An 18,216-nucleotide genomic window follows, 5' to 3' on the forward strand; every position below is an offset into this window, starting at 1 on the left:
TAATGATATAGGCAATTGTATTAGAGATAGCGGGAGGCATTATGGTAACCATTGTTGATCACCTTGTATTATGTTTTTACATTATCTATTATGTCCACCCTTTTGACTTGACCGATTCTGTTCTGTTATGTAATATTTGGTTTTACTCTCTTCCAAAAAAGTAATAAGAACCGTGGGAGCAATGAAACCCAAAATGTGTAATAGTCATTGTACAAAAGAGAGGAAAAGAAAGTGCTCTAAACTATATAACTGCATGTATATTTAAGTGTATAAGATAGAAAATGATATCACAGAGTTTTGTTGGATCATTGAACAGAACTGTTTGCAGTATTACTGTTGGAATGTCCACTTTACAAGCTTTAATTTTGTGACTTGAACAATTATTTCTAAGATGACAATATGTAATCCATTAACTAGTGATTTCCTACTGTTTATTTTTTTTCTGTAAATCTGTATAACTTGTACCCTTTCTCTGCTTTTTTTTTCTTTTCTCCTTAAATAAAATGAAAAAAAAAATTGATGGAAAAATAAGATACTTCCATGATAATGAACAATCGAAGGAATTCATGACTACCAAACAAACCAGAGAGTACTGAAGGGTATTCTAGAGAGAGACAAAGATGACCATGATTCCAGAAACATCCAGAGGATGATCAGGACAGGCAACTGAATGAAGGAGAAAAGTGGAGGGCCAACAGCAGGAGGATAGCATGGCAGAGATGAACCAATGCATGCCAATTGTAACTATTAATGTAGATGGCCTCAATTCACCAATAAAAAGACACAGGGAGAGTGGATCAAGAAACAAGATCCATCAATATACAAGAAACACACTTAACTTGAAAGGAAATCCATGGACTGAAAATCAAAAGAGAAAAAACAATTGTTCCATGCAACAGGAGACCAGAAAAAAGCAAGGGTAACTTGCCCATCAACTGTAGAAGGGATAAAAAAATATGGTATTTTCATATAATGGAAAGCTACCCAGCTACAAAGTAGGATAATCTCAAGGCTCTTGTAGGTAAATGGATATAACTGGAGATCATGCTCATGGGTGAAGTGGTTTGGTCTCACACAGGTGAACACTGAATTATCTCCCTAGCATAAAAATCCAAAGGATTAGTGGGATCCCAAAAGCACAAAAGATATATAAAAGTGATATGGGAGGAAATACCAAAAAAGGGAGCATGGTAACTATTGTTAATTTCCTATTATCTTGTTTTGAATTCTTGTATTGTTTTCATAATTTTGTTAGGTTTGGTTTTATTCTGTCCTGTTTTGTTAGATTTTACTGTGTCTGATAGTATGGGCAGCTATTTTGAAGATCATGGGATATATTATGTAACCATTGTTGATTTCCTATTATCTCTTTTGAAGTCCTATAATGCTGTTATTCTTTTGTTTTGATTGGTTTTATTTTGTTTGGTTTGGTTTTATTATATGAGAATATATGGACAGTTATTTAAAAGAAAATGAGACATGATAGCCATTGTTGACTTCCTATCATTTTATCTTGGGGTCCTATAATGCTTTCATTCTTTTGTCTTGATTGGTTTTATTTGTTCTGTTTTACTTGACTTTATTACATGTGATAGTATGGACAGCTATTTTGAAGAAAACAAGAGACATTATGGTAGCCACTGTCGATTTCCTATTGTCTTGTTTTGAAGTCCTATATTGCTTGCATTGTTCTGTTCTGATTTGATTTATTCTGATTTGTTTTGTTTCATTTTATTTTATTCAAAATAAAAAAGATATAGTCAAATTTTGAAAAGATAAAGGGAATTTTAAAAGTAGCAGAGGTGCTAAAGGACTCATCACATACAAAAATCATTAATAAGATAATCAAATTTTGCATCAGAATTTTGGAGGCTAGAAAACTGATACTGTTAAAGTGGTAAAAGAAAGGAGAAAGAAAACACCTGTCAACTAAGAATCTGGCAAATCATGTCCTTAAATGAGAAATTAAGCTGTCCCCAGAGAAAACAGTTGCTGGAGGAGTTGTTACTACTGTCTCTGCTCTGCAAGATGTGCTCATCAGAAGCCTGCAGATGAAACAGGACACTAAACGGGAACTTGAAGCTGTGTGAAGAAAGAAAGACACCAATGAAGGGGAAAGCACGCCAAGTTATAAAAAGCTGGTCTGTCACAACATGGTTAGAACTCCAGTTTTTGTCTTCTGCATGGTGTAAGCGATCAATACATTAAGAAGACAGTCTAAAACTAGTATTATGGTAAATTTGGTAACTACGTATTTTGTTTTCCATATAATTTAAGATACTAATTCATTTTTAAAAATGATTATGTTTTGGGGCACACAAAGACGTATGAAGACTTAATTTTGTGACAACAGCCACCAAAGGAGGTGGAGAAGGAGCTTGCAAAGGAGAGTGTGTTACTGCAGTTAACCATTCCCACCAGACCTTCAAAGCGGTGTTAGGGGGCCACAGATAACATACCAAAGAAAATCAGAACGGAATTTAAACAGTTAGTGAATTTTTTCACTAACAAATTCAAATAAGCACAAATTAAATCAGTAATGCAGGAAATGAAGGACCAACGAAGTTATAAGAAAGAAATGGAAACCCTGAAATGACCTATAACTAGTAAAGAGATTGAATAAAAAACATCTCCCCACCAAGGAACGTCCTAGACCTTTCCTGGTGAAAGCTATCAAACATTTAAAGCATTCATACCAGTTATCAGCTTTTTAAATTGAAGAGGAGGGAATATTTCCTATCTTAATCTGTGAGGTGAGCATTACCTTAATACCAAAGCCAGGCAAAGATTCTACAAGAAAATAAAGCCATAGTCCAATGTTTCATATAAACATCGATGCAAAAATCCTCAGTAAAATACTAATATACCAACTTTGGTAGCATGTTTAAAGAATTATTCCAAGTGGAATTTATACTGGGATGCAATTTTTTTCTTTTCTTTTCTTTTCTTTTTTTTTTCCTGTACTAGAAATTGGACTCAGGACCTTGCACTTGTCAGATAGGCACTTATGCCACTGAGCTATATCCCTGGCCTTAAAAACTTTTTTCAACATGTAAAAATTGATCAGTGTAAAACATCATATTAACAGAATGAAGGACAGAAACTCATATGACCAATTCAAATGATGTAGCAAAAGCATTTGTCAAAATCCAGCACCCTTTCATGATAACAAGACTCAGCAGATCAGCAATCAATGGAAATTACTTCAACTTAATAAAAGTCAGAAACTGAAAAATACAAACATCCAACTCAGGTGAAAAACTGAAAGCTTTTCCTCCAAGATCAGCCGTAAAATAAGAGATCCCACCTTAGTCACTTCAACATACTACCTGAAGTTAACACACGTGCAGTAAGGCACAAAAAAGAAAAAGAAACAAAAAGTGTCCACAATGAAAAAAAAAAAAAAGAAATTAATTCTGTTCACAAAAGATATGATTTTATATGTAAAAAGCTCTAAAGATTCAATGCAAAAGAACTGTTAGACTGAATAAATGAATTCGGTGAAATAAGATAAAGAGAAAATCAGCTGAATGCTAATTCTTTAACAATGAAAGAAAATTAACAAAACAATTTCTCTTACAATAGCATCAAAAAGAACAAAATTAATGAAGGAGGTGAAAATTTTGTACAATAAAAAGTATAAAACATTGCTGAAAGAAATTAAAAAATGGAAACGTGTCTCCCATTCATGGATTAGAACACTTTATGTGGTATAAGTACTACACAAAATGATCTACTGATTCAATCAGAAAATTACTGATGCAACCTCCATCAAAACCTCATTAATATTTCTTTCAGAAATATAAAAGCTCATCCAAATATGCATATGAAATTTCAAAAGACCCCAAATAACCCAAACAATCTTTAAAAAGAAGAATAAAGCCAGAAGAGCCACGCTTTCTGATTTTAAACTACAGTGCTCCAGTAACCAAACAGTATGTTCCTGGCATATGGACAGACAAATAGAGCAGTGAAATAGATAGAGATCCTGGAAAGAAGCCCTTGCATATATGAATTTTGAACATTCAATGAAGAAATGACAGTATTTTTCAACAAATGTTGCTGGGAAAACTGAATATCCATATTTTTAAAAAAAGATTTTAAAAAGTGAAGTTGGATCTTTATCTAACACCATGCACAAAAATTAACTCAAAGTGGATAAAATACTTAAGCATAAGGCCTATAAATCTAAAATTCTTGGTAAGAAACAGAGAAAACCTTCATGACATGGGACATGGTAATGATTTTTGGAGGGCTATGACACCAAAAACATAGACAACAACAACAAAAGATATACAAACTGTACTTGGTAAAAAATTTTTTAAATTTGTCCACTGAAAGATAATGTCTAAGGGTAAAAGCCCACAGGAGAACATATTTGCAAATTATATATACTGGGGAAGGGTTGCTGGGAATGAAATCCACAGGTGCTCTACTACTGAGCTACATCCCTGTTGCTTTTTAAAGTGCTTATTTTGAAACAGTCTTCTAAGTTTCCCAGGCAGAACTTTAACTTTCCATCCTCCTGCCTCAGCCTTCCTCATTCCTGGGATTATAGATATGTGCCATCACACCTGGGTGCAAATCATATATTTCACAAGACATTAATATTCAAAATACATGCCTTAAATTCAACAGTAATATAAACAATCCTATTAAAAATGGAACAAGAACTTGAATAGACATTTATTCAAAGAAGATATACAAATGATCAATAAGCACACTGTTACAGTTTGTGCCTGGATGTCCCCCAAAGCCTCATGCAGCCATGGGGGTGGGCTTTTCAGAAGGGCTGAATTGAGAGTTTATGACTGAGTACCACACTGGTCCTAGGGTGAGTAGCCTGCATACACTATAAGGGACTCTTTTGTCTCTCTGTCTCTGTCTCTGTCTCTCTGTCTCTCTCTCTCATTGTTTTTGCTGTCTTCTACTGCCATGAACTGTTGCCCTTTTGCCATGTGCAACCCTGCCTTGGAGCCAGTCATTTATGGACTGGAACCTCTGCAAACTGTGAGCTAAACCTCATCCTCATAATTTGTGGATGTTGGGCATTTTGTCTCAACAATGAAAGTAACTAAGACACGCATGAAAAGATACTCAACAATACTAATCATTAAGGAAATGTAAACCAAAGCCATAATGAGGTACCATCCCACATGCATTCAGATGACCACTGTACATAAAAACACACACACAAAATAGCAAATGTTGACATGAATATGGAGAAACTGGAATGCTTGTGCACTACTGGTGGTAAAATATAAAATGGTACAGCTTTACACGAAACAGTATGGCATGTCTTTGAAACTTAAATTAGAACTACCATATTGTCCAGCTACTCCACTTTTATATATATAACCTAAATAATTGAAATTCAGTCTCAAAACATATTTGCACACTTGTGTTCCTAGTATTTCTCACAAGAGCTAAAAGGTGGAAGCAACCCAGTGTCTATAAACAAAATATAGCATACACATACAATATTACTCAGGTTTAAAAAGGAAGGGAATTCAGATGTGCAAAATGTATGAATCTTCAGGGTATTAGAAAGTCAATCACAAAAAAGACCAAAACTATGAATGATATCATTTCTCTGAGGTACAGTGTAGACAAAATCACAGAGACAGAAAATAGAATAGTAGTTGCCAGTGACTGGGTTGGGGAAGGAAGAATAGGGAATTACTGTTAGGGGCGTGTAGCGTTTCAGTTTACAAGCATTTTAGAGATACATGGTGGGGATGGTTGTATTATACATCTAGAATACATCATTAAAGCTGATTAAGCTAGTGCATTTTGTAATATGTATTTTATCAAAAACTTTGAAAAACACATGTGTCTGTAAATAATTTAAAACTCTACAAGCAAGTGAAAACATTCAAATGTACTCATACAGTTGAAGTTCAGGATGGCTTTAATCTGACCAGTGGGGAGGGAAGGACGAAGGGTAGGAGAGACAGGGGCGTATGGGGGACATAAATTATTGGCTATATTCTAGGTTTTATGATAAATTAAATTAATATAACCTAAAAATCACAGTCAATCTAATATTGTTTACCAGAGGGGAGATATGAATATATAAATTGGGAAGGAATATGAGAAATGGCCCCTCTCTTCAAGAGCTCCCAATTGGATTGGATTGTCTGAACCTGATTTGGCATCTCTGGATATGTGGTAAGGTTATTTACAGAAATTCTACGCTGGGAAGACAAGAGAGACATGAGTGGTCTTCAAGTATTTGAAGGGCTTCTACACAAAGAGGGATAAATTTATTCCTTCAGACTGCAGAGAACGGAAATAGAACCAGTGGCTAATTATGAATTTTGGAACCTGCTAGTGATGCAACAGTGTGAGTTCTTTGTGCTCCAGGGGAGGAATTACCTTTTTTCAGCCTCTGGCTAAAGAGAAATCCCTTAGGGCCTTTCCATTTTCTGGTCAGAAAAGTAGGGCAAACTTAAGACTTTCTGGAAAGTCTGCTAAAGTATAAAAATGAAAGTGAATTGTATTCTCCATGGGAAGAAAAAAGATGTAGAATTCTTGCAAAATTTGTGGTTGATGTTCTGTCTTGTGTCTTTATTGACTGACACAAAGCTTTCTCCACCCTATCACTGGATTTGCCACTAGTCACACAATAATGTGTGGCATTTCCTACATGGCTGCCGATCATTTCTAGTGTCGATGGTACATTTTTCCAAGACAGAAGCTCACTGCGGGTATTTGATGGCTGATTACCATTGTGTTTGTTGGTTTTATTCATGCATTCACTCAGTTCTTCACTGAATATGTGCTTTACCTGTGGGGACGGTGGAAGTGTATGTTGGAGGTGCCTTTGGATAGGAGTGCTAGTCTCATCCCCTGGAGGATGAGTTCTAGGGTTAACCTTTCATACCCCTGTTCCCTTATTTCCGGAGAACAAGCCCAGTAGATGATGGAGATGCCACCCAATGTCTTCACCTGGATAGATCCTGAAGAATCCAGTTGAGCTGCCAAAATATTGCCAGGTCAGTGTAGGGTCTCTCTGAAAGTTCTCCACAAAAACAGGATTCAAGGCCTCCGACATGTAGACTCCATTTAAAATGTCTGGATCTGAGGAGTGAAAAGGAATTTTAGGGGGAACAATATGAAGAAACAGTGATCAAATGTTCACATGCTAAACACACACGTGTACACACACACATACTTTAGAGCTTCTTTCTGTATCTCATGTGAGAATTCACACATCCTGTCATCCAGAAACACTGAGTTTTCTCTGAGGCTATCTGCTGTGGTTTGAGTGTGTCTCTCAAGGATTCCTGTGTGGGAAGCTTGGTTCCCAGTGTGGCAATGTGAAAATGCTAGAGTCTAGTGGGGGACACTACCTTTGGAAAGAATTTTTGCATTTCTTATGAGATCCTGGTTAGTTCTGAAAGAGTTGTCGTATAAGAGCACACCTACAGTCTCAGGCTTCCCACACTGCCTTGGGGTCCTACCATGATGTCATCCACCATGTTGTGAGGCAACCCAGGAGCCCTCCTCAGAACCAGTGTTGTGCTGTTTGGAATTTTAGACTCCCAAATTGTGAGCTAAATCTTTTTTTGGTATAAGTTACTCAACCTCAGGTATTTTGTCATGCAAATAGAAAACAGACTAACACATTATGATGATGTGGAATAATTTCTTTTCTCATCCTCTGTCAAGGCTGTCCTGCTCCTCAGAAAAAGGGAGACAAAGTCATGAAAAACCTCCACTGTCACCACCCCACCAACAACTGCCAAACAGTCAGAGAGGAATGACCTTTGTTGTACACATTGGTGGGCAGTTGCACGCTGCTGACTGAGGTGTTTACTCTCAGGTTGCTGAAGTGTGCATTGGACTCCAGGATGAACTCGGCACCCAGCTCCACAAAGTTGCCTTTCTCATCTTTCTCATTGATCAGGACCGAGTTGTAGTAGTCAAACTACAGATAACAGGAAACAAACCCAACAGAGACAGAGACACAGGGCTGTGCAGATTGAGAGAGAGAAAGAGATGGAGCACAGGAGAGGACTCTGATGTGAAAGACGGGATGGACAGACTGGTAGTATCCATATGTGCTCTACTGGGTGGAGAATCCAAGCAAATGTTGGGCCATTTGGGGACAACTCGAGAGAAGAGCTCATTAGGATGGTTTTGATGTAAATTGTCCTGATTATTGCTTGGTTCTCCACTTGCTCTGGTGTGGACAGAGCTGGAGATAGAGATGGGAAGACACTCAAAGACAGGTGAGAAGACACAGAGCCTCACCAGTACTGTCCCTTCCTCCCAGGATGAGAAGAGTCCTGAGGACTCAGACAGTGCCAGGGGGTCTCTGGGCCTACAGCCTGGGCCTGAGGCTGCAGTTCCTGTATCCCACTCCAAAGGAGTCCTCTTTCTCCCACTTATGGGCGGCGTTGGAGGATCTGCTTGAGACCTTGTCTACTTGGAGTCATAAGCAGACTCTTTTCCCATTCCTCCAATGATACTGGGCCCACCATAGTGTGTCACTGCCACTCCCAGCTTCAGCACAGCCCAGTGGCCAGCGTTAGCATTCTAAATGCATGCCTAGCTGTGTCTGCCCTACTCTGATCCTTCCATGCCTTAAACAGAAAGACCAGATCCTGGTTTTGGCACTCAAGGCTCCCACCATATTTCCCAGCATCTCTCCAAGGCCACTTCTGCTTCATCATCATCTGTCCACACAGGGCTGACCACTCACTGTCTCTTCTACTGGCTTTTTGTTTTCTTATTTCCATTTCTTCTCCTTTCCCTAGTCCTAGAGACTCCACCATGCCTTGTCTGCCCAAATCCCAGCAGCCTAAGCCTCAGGCTGCCCTGTCTGCACAGATTTCTGCATGCCTCCTCTTCTCCAGTCCTCACTCTCATGACACCCAGCCTACCCGTTTGTGTGCCCTTGGTACCCACCTTCTGGGGGAAATAGCGAACTTCCTGAGGTCAAGAGTGTGTCTCACTCCTTGGGCCAGCTCACGGCTTTGCCCACGGGGGCAGGAGATGCCCATGTGCACAGAATAAGGTGATTGCCACGCTGCACCCCACTGGCTGTGGTTGCCCTGGTAGTGCTGAGGGTGTTCTCATCAAACCTCCCAGCACCAGTTCTAGGTCAGCACTCACCACCAGGGATGCGTTGAATTCATGTTTCAGGTCAGCCTCCTCAGCAGCCTCCACAAGGCTCTGTGAGAAGGGAACGCAAAAGGAGAGAGAAGAATGGGTAAAGAGGACCGCAGGTCCAAGGTAAGCTGAGCAGTCATCAGGCGACCCAGCAGCTCCTCCTTAGCTACATACTCAGAGAGAAGCTCCCTTGCTCTCCCCTTCCTTTTTTCTCCTTTCTCCATTTCTCTTTACCCATAACCCCTCTGGCTGTGAAGAGCCATCCTTTATCATCTGCAAGGACCCTGAGGCCTCATGGACAGCAAGGTGCTTATACAGGTGACTCTGCGCTAGACATCCAGCACTCCAGCAGGGAGTGTTGGAAAGAGAACGTGTCCCCTTCCCTGGTAAGAAGTGTCCACACTGGATGCTGGTAGGGGCTTGGGTGGTATAAACCAGTAGACATAGTCCCCCACTCTTCCTAACCGGAATTGGATCATCCAAAACCAGTGCTGTTCTTGAAAGGACCCTTCAGACACCACACCCTCCAAGGAGCAAGAGAGGGTGTGGGCAGGGCTTGGCAAACCTTGACGGCTTCCACTTTCCTCCGCAGCATGTTCTCCATGTCCTCTGAGAACTTCCTCACCAGCTCTAGGCCATCCACCTCCTTGATCTTCAGACTGGGTTCCACATCTTTGTATTTCTGTTCAGTGGGAAACGAGAGAGAAAGCACTCGCTGTCTTGTAGAGGACATTGGCACGGTTCCCCCTCCGCAAGTGCAGGCACACATGCAGAGCCTTGTTTCCTGCTCTGGGGCAAGGACAGTCTGTCTCACTGCTCTTCCTGTAACCTCCACAGTAATAAGAGCTGCCTCATTTGGATTGCTTTGTTTCCGGGGCTCTAGGCACATTGCAGTTGATGCCTTTATTGGAGAGTAGATCAATGCTCAAAATCAACAAACTTGACCAAAGCCAGGGAGCAAAACAGCCTGAATGGGGCCAGGGCTCCCTGACCTCCACACCCGTTCTCTTCAGGGTCCCACTGCTGCTCTGGCACCTGCCCACGCCAATGGTGAGCCTTTCTGAAGTGTTTGTTCCCCATCTCCAGGGCATCAGAAAATGCTTGATGCTTTCCAGGCACATGTACATTGCCTGGGAGCCCAGGAGAGGCTGGAGAGCTGGTTCTAGTTCATCCTTGCTGAGTATGTGCATCGTGAATGTCTGTTGATCTAGTTCTGCAGCCTAATGGCCCTGTGACCTTAGGCAAAGCACTCATTTCCTTATCTACATGATATGATGTGTCCAAAGGCTTTAGAGAATGTTCTAGAATGTATTGACTACAAATTGCCTCTATTCAACACAGCCACACAATCACTTCCCTGTCTTTCTCACTTGGGGTTGGAGGGTGTAAAGGAGAAAATTAGAGGAGCTGGTGTTTGCAGTTTAGGGGTGTGCTGTGAGCACAAGCTCACCTGGTGGTAGTGGTCCTGGGCAGGGAGAGCTCCTCTCACCCATTTCCTTCAGTAGGAGGGCCTGGGGCTGTGGGAAGGGGAGTGAGGGAGGGCTGCAGTGTGGTCACGTGTGGCTGGAAAAGCTGAGATTCGCCATCATTTATAAGATGGAGGAGATGCCTCATGGAGTTGAGGTGAGAATTAATCATGAATATAAAGCTCTTAGCAAGTGGCAATAATAGAGAAGGGCCAGCTATTATTAAATCGCTCTGTGAGTTCTGACTATCAGAGAAAAATGAAGCTGTGTGGTAGCCTGTACAAGGACCAGCCAGCCATAAATCTGCACGCAAAGTACTCAATAAAAAAGGGAGGAGCTGCGGAGCACCATCTCCGCTCTGCCTCTTGTTGGGAGCCTGGGCCTGGCTTCAGGCCTTTGCTAAGTGTGCCTGGAGGATCTGGGACCAGCAAGGAGCACAACTGTCCCCACACAGACAACTACCTGCTGGTCTCCCATCTGCTTCTTTCCAAGGTCTTTCACTGCCCCTTGAGTTTCTGCTGACCTTTCTTGCATGTCCTCTCCCCATTATGGGACTCAGGCCTTTGTCTCAATCTCTCTGCTCTCTCCTCTTCCTTCTTTTCTTCATATTTCCCAGTGTTTTGAAAGTTTAATGCTATCTTGGCTTCCTGAGGACCAGAAACAACAGTCCCTACTGACAGACTCTGAGCTAAAAACATCATTTACATCTCTGGGCCTCAGTTTCCCTAACTGAAAATGAGTAGATTGGATAAGATGGTCTCAAAGCCCTCACTCTAATTTTCTACCAGAAAGGAGACCTAGGGTGACTGTCAGGAGCAGGGACACTGACCTTCTGCAGCAAGAGGGAGCCCGAGTATTTGGTGATGGTGTTGTATAGGTCTCTGCCAAAAGTGTCTGCCCATAGCTTCACTCTGCCATGGAGGAAAGCACACTTGTGAACATGTGCAGACAGAGAGGTGGGGACACATGCACAGAGGCCACAGATAGATGCACATGTAAAGCATGTCCACAGATACCCACTGCGGCACACACATAAACATGCAGAGATGTACATATAATGTATTCAGAAACTCACACATGTGTATGGATGCCTGTACATGTATATATGGGTTTCTGTATTCACAAATACCCAGAAATGCACACAGAATGCTTCTGTCCTTTTTGTTCTGGCTGCAGCCTGACCAGGCAGCCATTGGAGGGCCTGCCAGGCACTGCAGCCACATGGTATTTTAGTGAGTTCAGGGCTAGGTCTCCTGCTGAGGATCAGAGGGTTAATGAGCCTGGAACCAGGTCCGGACCCCAGGCTTTCAAGGACTCTGGCCTTTGAGTGGAACAAGGAATGGAAGGACAGTGGGCAGACAGGAAGAGAAAGAAGACCCCAGTGAGGGAACAGGAACTCTCCTGAGTAGCTGCAAGGCTCCATGAGCTGATCACACTGTGTTTCCTTCCTCAAGATCACCAGGGACCCCAGTGTTATGCTGATCCCCAGGGCCAGCATGGGGAGGGCTAGGAGGCCGAGCTCTGAGTGGCCTCTGCAGAAATGGAGAGCAGGACTGGCTGTGAGGGCAGGGAGAGGCCTCACCTCAGCCTTGCGTGGTGGCCCAGTGAGCAGCCTGGACAGCTCCCAGAAGGGCACTGTGATTAGGGAGTCACATTGTTGGCAGGCACAGTACTGGAGATGTTCTGGGGTCCTGGGGTAGGTACACAGGACACTGAGACTCCTCAAATAGACCAACTGTAATGTGCCTGCATGACTATTTCTAGACCAGCATTCCCTTAGTTGCTCAATCAGTGTTGACTGAGGTCTCTTCCTGTGCGCAGCATTGTGCATAGCCTGGAGTCACCGCAGTGCAGCAGGATGCGTGCTTGGAGGGGGCTGGGGAAGCCTGCGGAGGGTGGTGGTGGGGAGGAAAGGCTTCCTCAGGTGGGTGGGGGCTGAGTTCCATGTTGAAGTGTGGTAGAAGTTAACTCAGCAAAGAAAATAGGAAGGGAATTCTAGGCAGGGAGTACAGAAGAGCTCAAGGAGTCAAAAATGCCTTCCAGTTTCCAGTTGGAGCCATTGAGCTTATGGTGAGCTCAAGGTATTTCCAAACAGGATTTTTTAAAAAGGGTATATCAGAAAGAGCAGGCTGGGGAGAGCGCAAGGTGGTGAGCATCGCTTGGCCCATGCTGAATGTGAGCTTCCTATTACAGGACTACTAAGTTCTACTGGGTAGGATGTGTCCTGCACAACTCTAGCAGATGCCAAGCCACCTTGTATTTTGAAAGATGCAAACCTGAATTTAAAACATCCCATGGTGTTCAGGAAGAGCCATCTCCAGCATTGGGTATGCGAGTCTGACAGGTTCAGGCAGGCTGCGAGTCATGCTTACATGGGTATGGGCTGAAATTCTGGGGCTAGAGGGCCGCTCTCAAGGAGAGCGTGGAGCATGAGTAGATCTGTCAGTGCAGACAAACGCTTGAGGCAGTTTCAGCGCTTTGCAGATGGATAGAGAGAAAAAAGGACTCAGAAGTGCATGGGAATTGGGGAGAGTGCAGGGTTACGAAAGATTCAGGGGTGGGTGAGGGAAGCTGCAAAGCGCAAGGTGCAGGGGATGAGACACAAGTGTCCACTGGATTGAGTGATGGGAGGTCTTAGGTGATGGAGAGAGCAGATTTGGGAGGGCAGGTGGCGTAGGCTGGGGCTGAGGGGGAGGCAGCACACGAGACGAAGAAAGATCTGAGGGGTCAGGGATGACTGAACCGAAGGATCCAGCAGGAGAGAGCAAGTCAAGGCTGGAGGGAGGAGCCCTGGCTTCAGCGCCTGCGAGAAGTCAGGATCCCAGGGACAGAAGGCACCTCTGCCTCAGCCTGCTCTGAGGTTGCTGTGAGGACTGGGGCCAGCCATCTGCCCCTGGCCAGTCATTTCTGGAGTTTGCCTCCTACCAGGTGATCTGCGCTCTGGAGCGCAGACCCTTCCCAGCATCTCCAATGGCTTTCACAGCCAACAGCAGGGTCCCAGCCAAGCAAGGTGGCTGAAAGTGTCCTGCTGCTTTCATTTACTGGCCCTGTGACTTGGAGGAGTCATCTGACCTCCTGGAGCCTTTGTTTTTGCAATTGCATAACAGTAATAATGTCACTCACCTCACTAAACTTCTGTGTGGACTAGCGCACCGGGCACCCTGCCAGGCAGAGATCAAAATCCACTGCTCCCCAGCGCCAAATGCTGCGTTGTTTGGGCTCCCCAGCCACCTCTGCTAAGACGTGGAGCTGGCAGCTGGCTGTGCTGCAGCCTGATGTCATGCTAGGCCTGAGGGACTGCTCATGGTTATACACTGAGCAGGTAGCACCTGCTGTAGGGTGTGCAGTTCCATACATGGATTAGAAATTTCCTTAATAAGACCACCAGATCCTAAGACCGAAAAACATCCCAGAGAGGTTGCATAGTAGTTTATACCAAGGTGTACATGATAGACATCATTCCTTCCTGGAGCTGATCTCAATAGCGGGGTATAAAATTAGGGCCTGGGGGAGGCAGAAATATATAGAAAAGAAGAAGAAATGTGTAGAGAAGAATGAGGCCACCAAAATCCAATTTTACCTAGTCCCTGGACAAGCTATCTTCCCTTTCCATGAGTCATTCCCTTCGGTTTAGAACTGCTTTACCCTTTCAGAATGTGAAAATATGAATTTCCTAGCAAATCCTGTGGGGGAGCTGTGACATTCAACTTCAGAACTGAAGTAGCACCCTCCAAGTAATCTCATCGCAGTGAATGTCCTGGGGAGAGCATCCGCTTGCGAGTGCTGCACATGTGGATTGTTACCAGCAAGGGGAGTAAGCTCTGATGATCATTTAGCTTGAAGCCATCGGGTTCCAAAGAGGAAGCAGTCAGGGCTCCAGTTCAAGAAGAGACCGGGGCGGGGGCGGGGGGGGGGAAGCCAAGGTAGAAAATGGCTTTACAGCGAGGCAGTGGACAGCCATAACTGGCAGGGAAGGGCCCAGAGGGACAGAACGGAGGATGGAGACCTGCCTGGGGGAGGAAGGCATAGAAGAATTTCATGGGAGGAGGGAAGGGGTTGGACTTGATGCTTACGTTTCCAGAGGAATCTTGGTCTGACCCTGTGTGGGGGCCAGCGAGGTGCTGGAGAGCAGCAGCCACAGGACGACCACAGTCTTCTGCAGGCAGGCCCTGACCCATGGCCACTGGTGGCGGGGGACCCCAGTGCCGGTAGAGCCAATGTTTCGGAGGAACCCAAGCATGGTGCACCTGCTGAGCTCAGGGCTGAGGAGGGAGCTCTACCTCCTGCTACCTGTTTCCCTAGGCTGTCCAGGGTCTTTTGTCTGTGGAGTTCTAGGAATCCTGGTATCCTCAGCCTCTTAGCAGGGTCCTGCAGCTGGAGTTAACCAGGAGTGGCCCCCAACAGCAGGCCTCTGGTGTGGAGCTGGCCAGCCCAGTGGGAGAAGCTAGACAAAATGAGCCCCTCTAATCCATCGGCTTCTCTTCTAATCCCTGTCTGACAGCAAAGGAGGGGTGGCCAGGAGGTGCGGGTGACCTCAGTGGGATTACCCTGATTCCAGCTCTCCCCTGCTGGCCAAGCACACCATTCTGCTTTAAAGAGGCAGATCTGTGTACCCATAACAGCCCTGGAGTCCAGGGGAAAGGGCTACTGCGACCTGGCCAGAGAACAATAGCTGCTGAGTTTGTATGGTGCTCTGATAATGGAGACCATGTAACACCCTGTCTTTAACTCAGAGCAGCTCTGGAAGGAAGGTGGCATCAGCCTTGATTTGCAGGGTTCTCAAGGCTTGGGGAGGTGGTGGGAAGCGTTGGGAGTGTGACTCAGGGTTTCACATGTAGGGGTCTTGGACCACAGATGAGTCAAAAACCTATAGACCCCATGCCCCAATTCTTGCATGTAGAATTCTCTGAGAGACACATTTCCAGTAACACCAGTGATACTTCAGGGCAGTGACTCCCTCTCTCCATGGGTTGCCAGGCAAAATATTTCTGTAAAGTTTCCCAAAGTAAGATCATTGAGCCACAGTTCTCAACTTATCCTCAGTCTGACTCTCTCTTAGTCGTACATGTTCCAGTGGCTGTGAACGTTTGGGGGATGCAGCTCAGAGGAGTTTGGGGAAACATTCCATTGGGGCTTAGTAGGGTGCATACAGGTTACTCACAGCTACTCTCTTATAACCAAGTCACATTTAGCCATCCTGGGGTGGAGAGAGCATTTTGTGACACATATCACCCACAGGACATCAGGACAGGCAGGTGCACCAGGGAGGATGTGTCCCAGTGTGGCTGACCTAGAGCACTCACCACTGGCAGCAGGGGGTAGGGCAGAGAAAGTAAGGTTCCCAGTGCACTGAGATAGGCGCTATTGTGGGCAGGGAATTCTTTCCAAGGAAAATATGATCATCAGCAGAGGACCTGTTTCTCCTAAAGGCCTGGCCAAGACAGAGGTTACCTCTCCCGTTAGGAAAATAGATGACATTCCAAGTATGCGACTATAATCATGCCATACGTTGGCCTCTTTCCTGATGGGAATCATACAGAACTGGCTGGATCAGATTCCTTGTGCTTGTGGTCACAGGAGGACACAAAGAATTGTACTTTGAGGTCTCTGCACACGCGACCACACATTTTGTGGCTCCTAAATATCAGATGCAGCGTGATTGCTGCACCCCATCTCGAAGCAATCTGGTGGTTCCAGCAAAATGGTACGCAGAGTTGCCACCAACACAGAAAATACTTGAAGAAGCAGTGTTCAAGTGACAAAACTCCTACACACATTCATCAGTAAGTCAATGTTGTGGTATCAGTAATCTGGTTACACATTTATGTGGCTCAACTCAGAGTGGCAGCAGTTTTTAAAAGCATTCAAAAAGTTCCTGTGAATATTTTCAATTCAGATTAGTATCATAGAAAAATGATATGCTTCAGGATTGTAGATTACAGAGTTAGCAGAGGTACCGCAGAGGTATAGTATGCTGGATAGCTTGTAAGTAAAGAGAAATGGAATGTTTCTAGGCATTGTGATTTTTGTAGCATTTAACAGCTCCTATAATTTGAAATTTGGAATGATTTTTAAAATTCTAAACAAAATTTCACCATTTCCATTTTTTTTTTACCATGGAAAAACGCATATACAATTTGGCATCTGAACCACTTTAAGTGTGTGGCTCATTCATAATGGCGCATAGCATTGGCACTGTGCGTGTCCAAAACGCGTTGCATTTTGTAAGACTCCAGCTCCACTCCAGTTAAACAGTAATTCCTCATTTTCCATCCCTAACCCTGCCACTAGGCAGAAAATCCTCCCAGTTCATGCACGTTACGGCATATGTCAGGGTTCTCTTCCTTCTTAGGGCTGCATGACACCCCACTATATGTACAGACCCTATTTCCTCGTCTACCCACTCCTCGATGGAACTTGGTTCAGCACCACTGTGGTTCAAGCCACCTTGGGTCCTTCCCTGGGTTAAGGCTCCAGCGCCGGCACCCCTGGAGGTTCCTTGGTGTGACCACCTCCTTGAGGCCCAGGGCCCTGGAAAAGGAACGAGGACAAGGCCCCTGCTGGCTGTATCCCCCGGGGGACCCAGCACCATTGCTCTCCTCCGAGGCTGCTTCTGTCTTCCTTCCTCCCTCTGGGCTCAGTAACTGCTTTCTCCTCTTGCCTTGCAACATGGTAACGACTCAGTTGCCCTCCACCCTGGGTCACTGTCACATTTCGCCGCAGTGCTGCTTTTCCAAGGAGTTCCTCTGAAAGGCAGCTTTGCTTGAATTACCCTGTTAGCAGAGTCTTACCTATTCCCTGCTGCTTCGATCTGACAGCTGGTCTACCTACCTTGCCATTTCCTCTTTCTTATTCTCTCTCACCCACTCCCTTTTTTGGCTTGTACTGCGAATTGAGGTCAGCACTGCATTGCTGAACCTATTTTTCAATTCAACAGCTAAGGGATCCTTTGAAAATGCAAGACCTGTCACTCCTCTGCTCAGAAGTCCTCGGGGTCGATCATCTAACTTACAGGAAAAGCACAGTGCTCTTTTTATTTTAGTTTTTGTTTTTCACAAGTTCCTACACAAGCTAGACCTGGCTTCTACCCTAACCATGCCTCCTCCTACCTGCTTCCCCCAGGTCACCGTCCTGCTGGCTCCTGGCTGCCACAGGGCACGTCAGCCATGCTCCACTGCAGGACCTTGACATGGAGGCCTGAGTTCCTTCTGTGGTTCTGCGTTTTGGCCATCATGCCTAATGCTGCAATGAATGTGGGTATATAGATATTTTTTTGGAGAAGCCCTTTGTAATATCCCCTATGATCCTGGAAAATGAAACGCATCTCAGGAACAAAGGGGAAATAATTGCCTTTGCAGGGCTGCATTGCAGTTTCCAAAGTATGAGAGGAGGAAGCCTGGAGCACCTGCTCAAAGGCCCTGGAGTGGGGCAGGCAAGATGTGACCTGAAGCCCCTGCTCTGCTGCAGCCAGAATCACTACCGGGCTGTGCATCATGCAGGAAGTGCTAGGAACACAACAGAGAATAAAATGGCCCACTGTCCCTATGTCCTCACAGAGGACCAGGCAGAGACCAGGACTCAAAGTATCATACATGACATATCTGATGGTAACCCACTAGGGAGAAAAAAA

At 44.5% G+C, this 18,216-nt stretch overlaps 1 protein-coding gene across 9 annotated transcripts in view; it reads right to left on the reverse strand.

Moving 5' to 3' along the window:
- Nucleotides 1-15,051, reverse strand: part of Cacna2d4 (calcium voltage-gated channel auxiliary subunit alpha2delta 4) — a 100,523-nt gene extending 85,472 nt beyond the window's left edge. For 7 of the 9 annotated variants that reach the window (XM_063231332.1, XM_063231331.1, XM_063231329.1 and 4 more), the window contains exons 1-6: nucleotides 14,660-15,050; nucleotides 11,416-11,497; nucleotides 9,686-9,802; nucleotides 9,124-9,183; nucleotides 7,771-7,933; nucleotides 6,952-7,083 (exon numbers count right to left, since the gene is read on the reverse strand). In XM_063231332.1, the coding sequence (XP_063087402.1) occupies nucleotides 6,952-7,083; nucleotides 7,771-7,933; nucleotides 9,124-9,183; nucleotides 9,686-9,802; nucleotides 11,416-11,497; nucleotides 14,660-14,826 (721 nt within the window). In that variant the 5' untranslated portion in view covers nucleotides 14,827-15,050. Of the gene's footprint in view, nucleotides 1-6,951; nucleotides 7,084-7,770; nucleotides 7,934-9,123; nucleotides 9,184-9,685; nucleotides 9,803-11,415; nucleotides 11,498-14,659 lie in introns of all 9 variants that reach the window. The other 2 variants (XM_063231330.1, XM_063231328.1) reach the window with 1 other exon arrangement.
- Nucleotides 15,052-18,216: the final 3,165 nt, after the last annotated feature.

The sequence above is a fragment of the Cavia porcellus genome, unplaced genomic scaffold (genome assembly GCF_034190915.1).
Source record: "Cavia porcellus strain 051 isolate PalLab524CR breed Dunkin Hartley unplaced genomic scaffold, mCavPor4.1 scaffold_19, whole genome shotgun sequence".
NCBI lineage: Eukaryota > Metazoa > Chordata > Mammalia > Rodentia > Caviidae > Cavia > Cavia porcellus.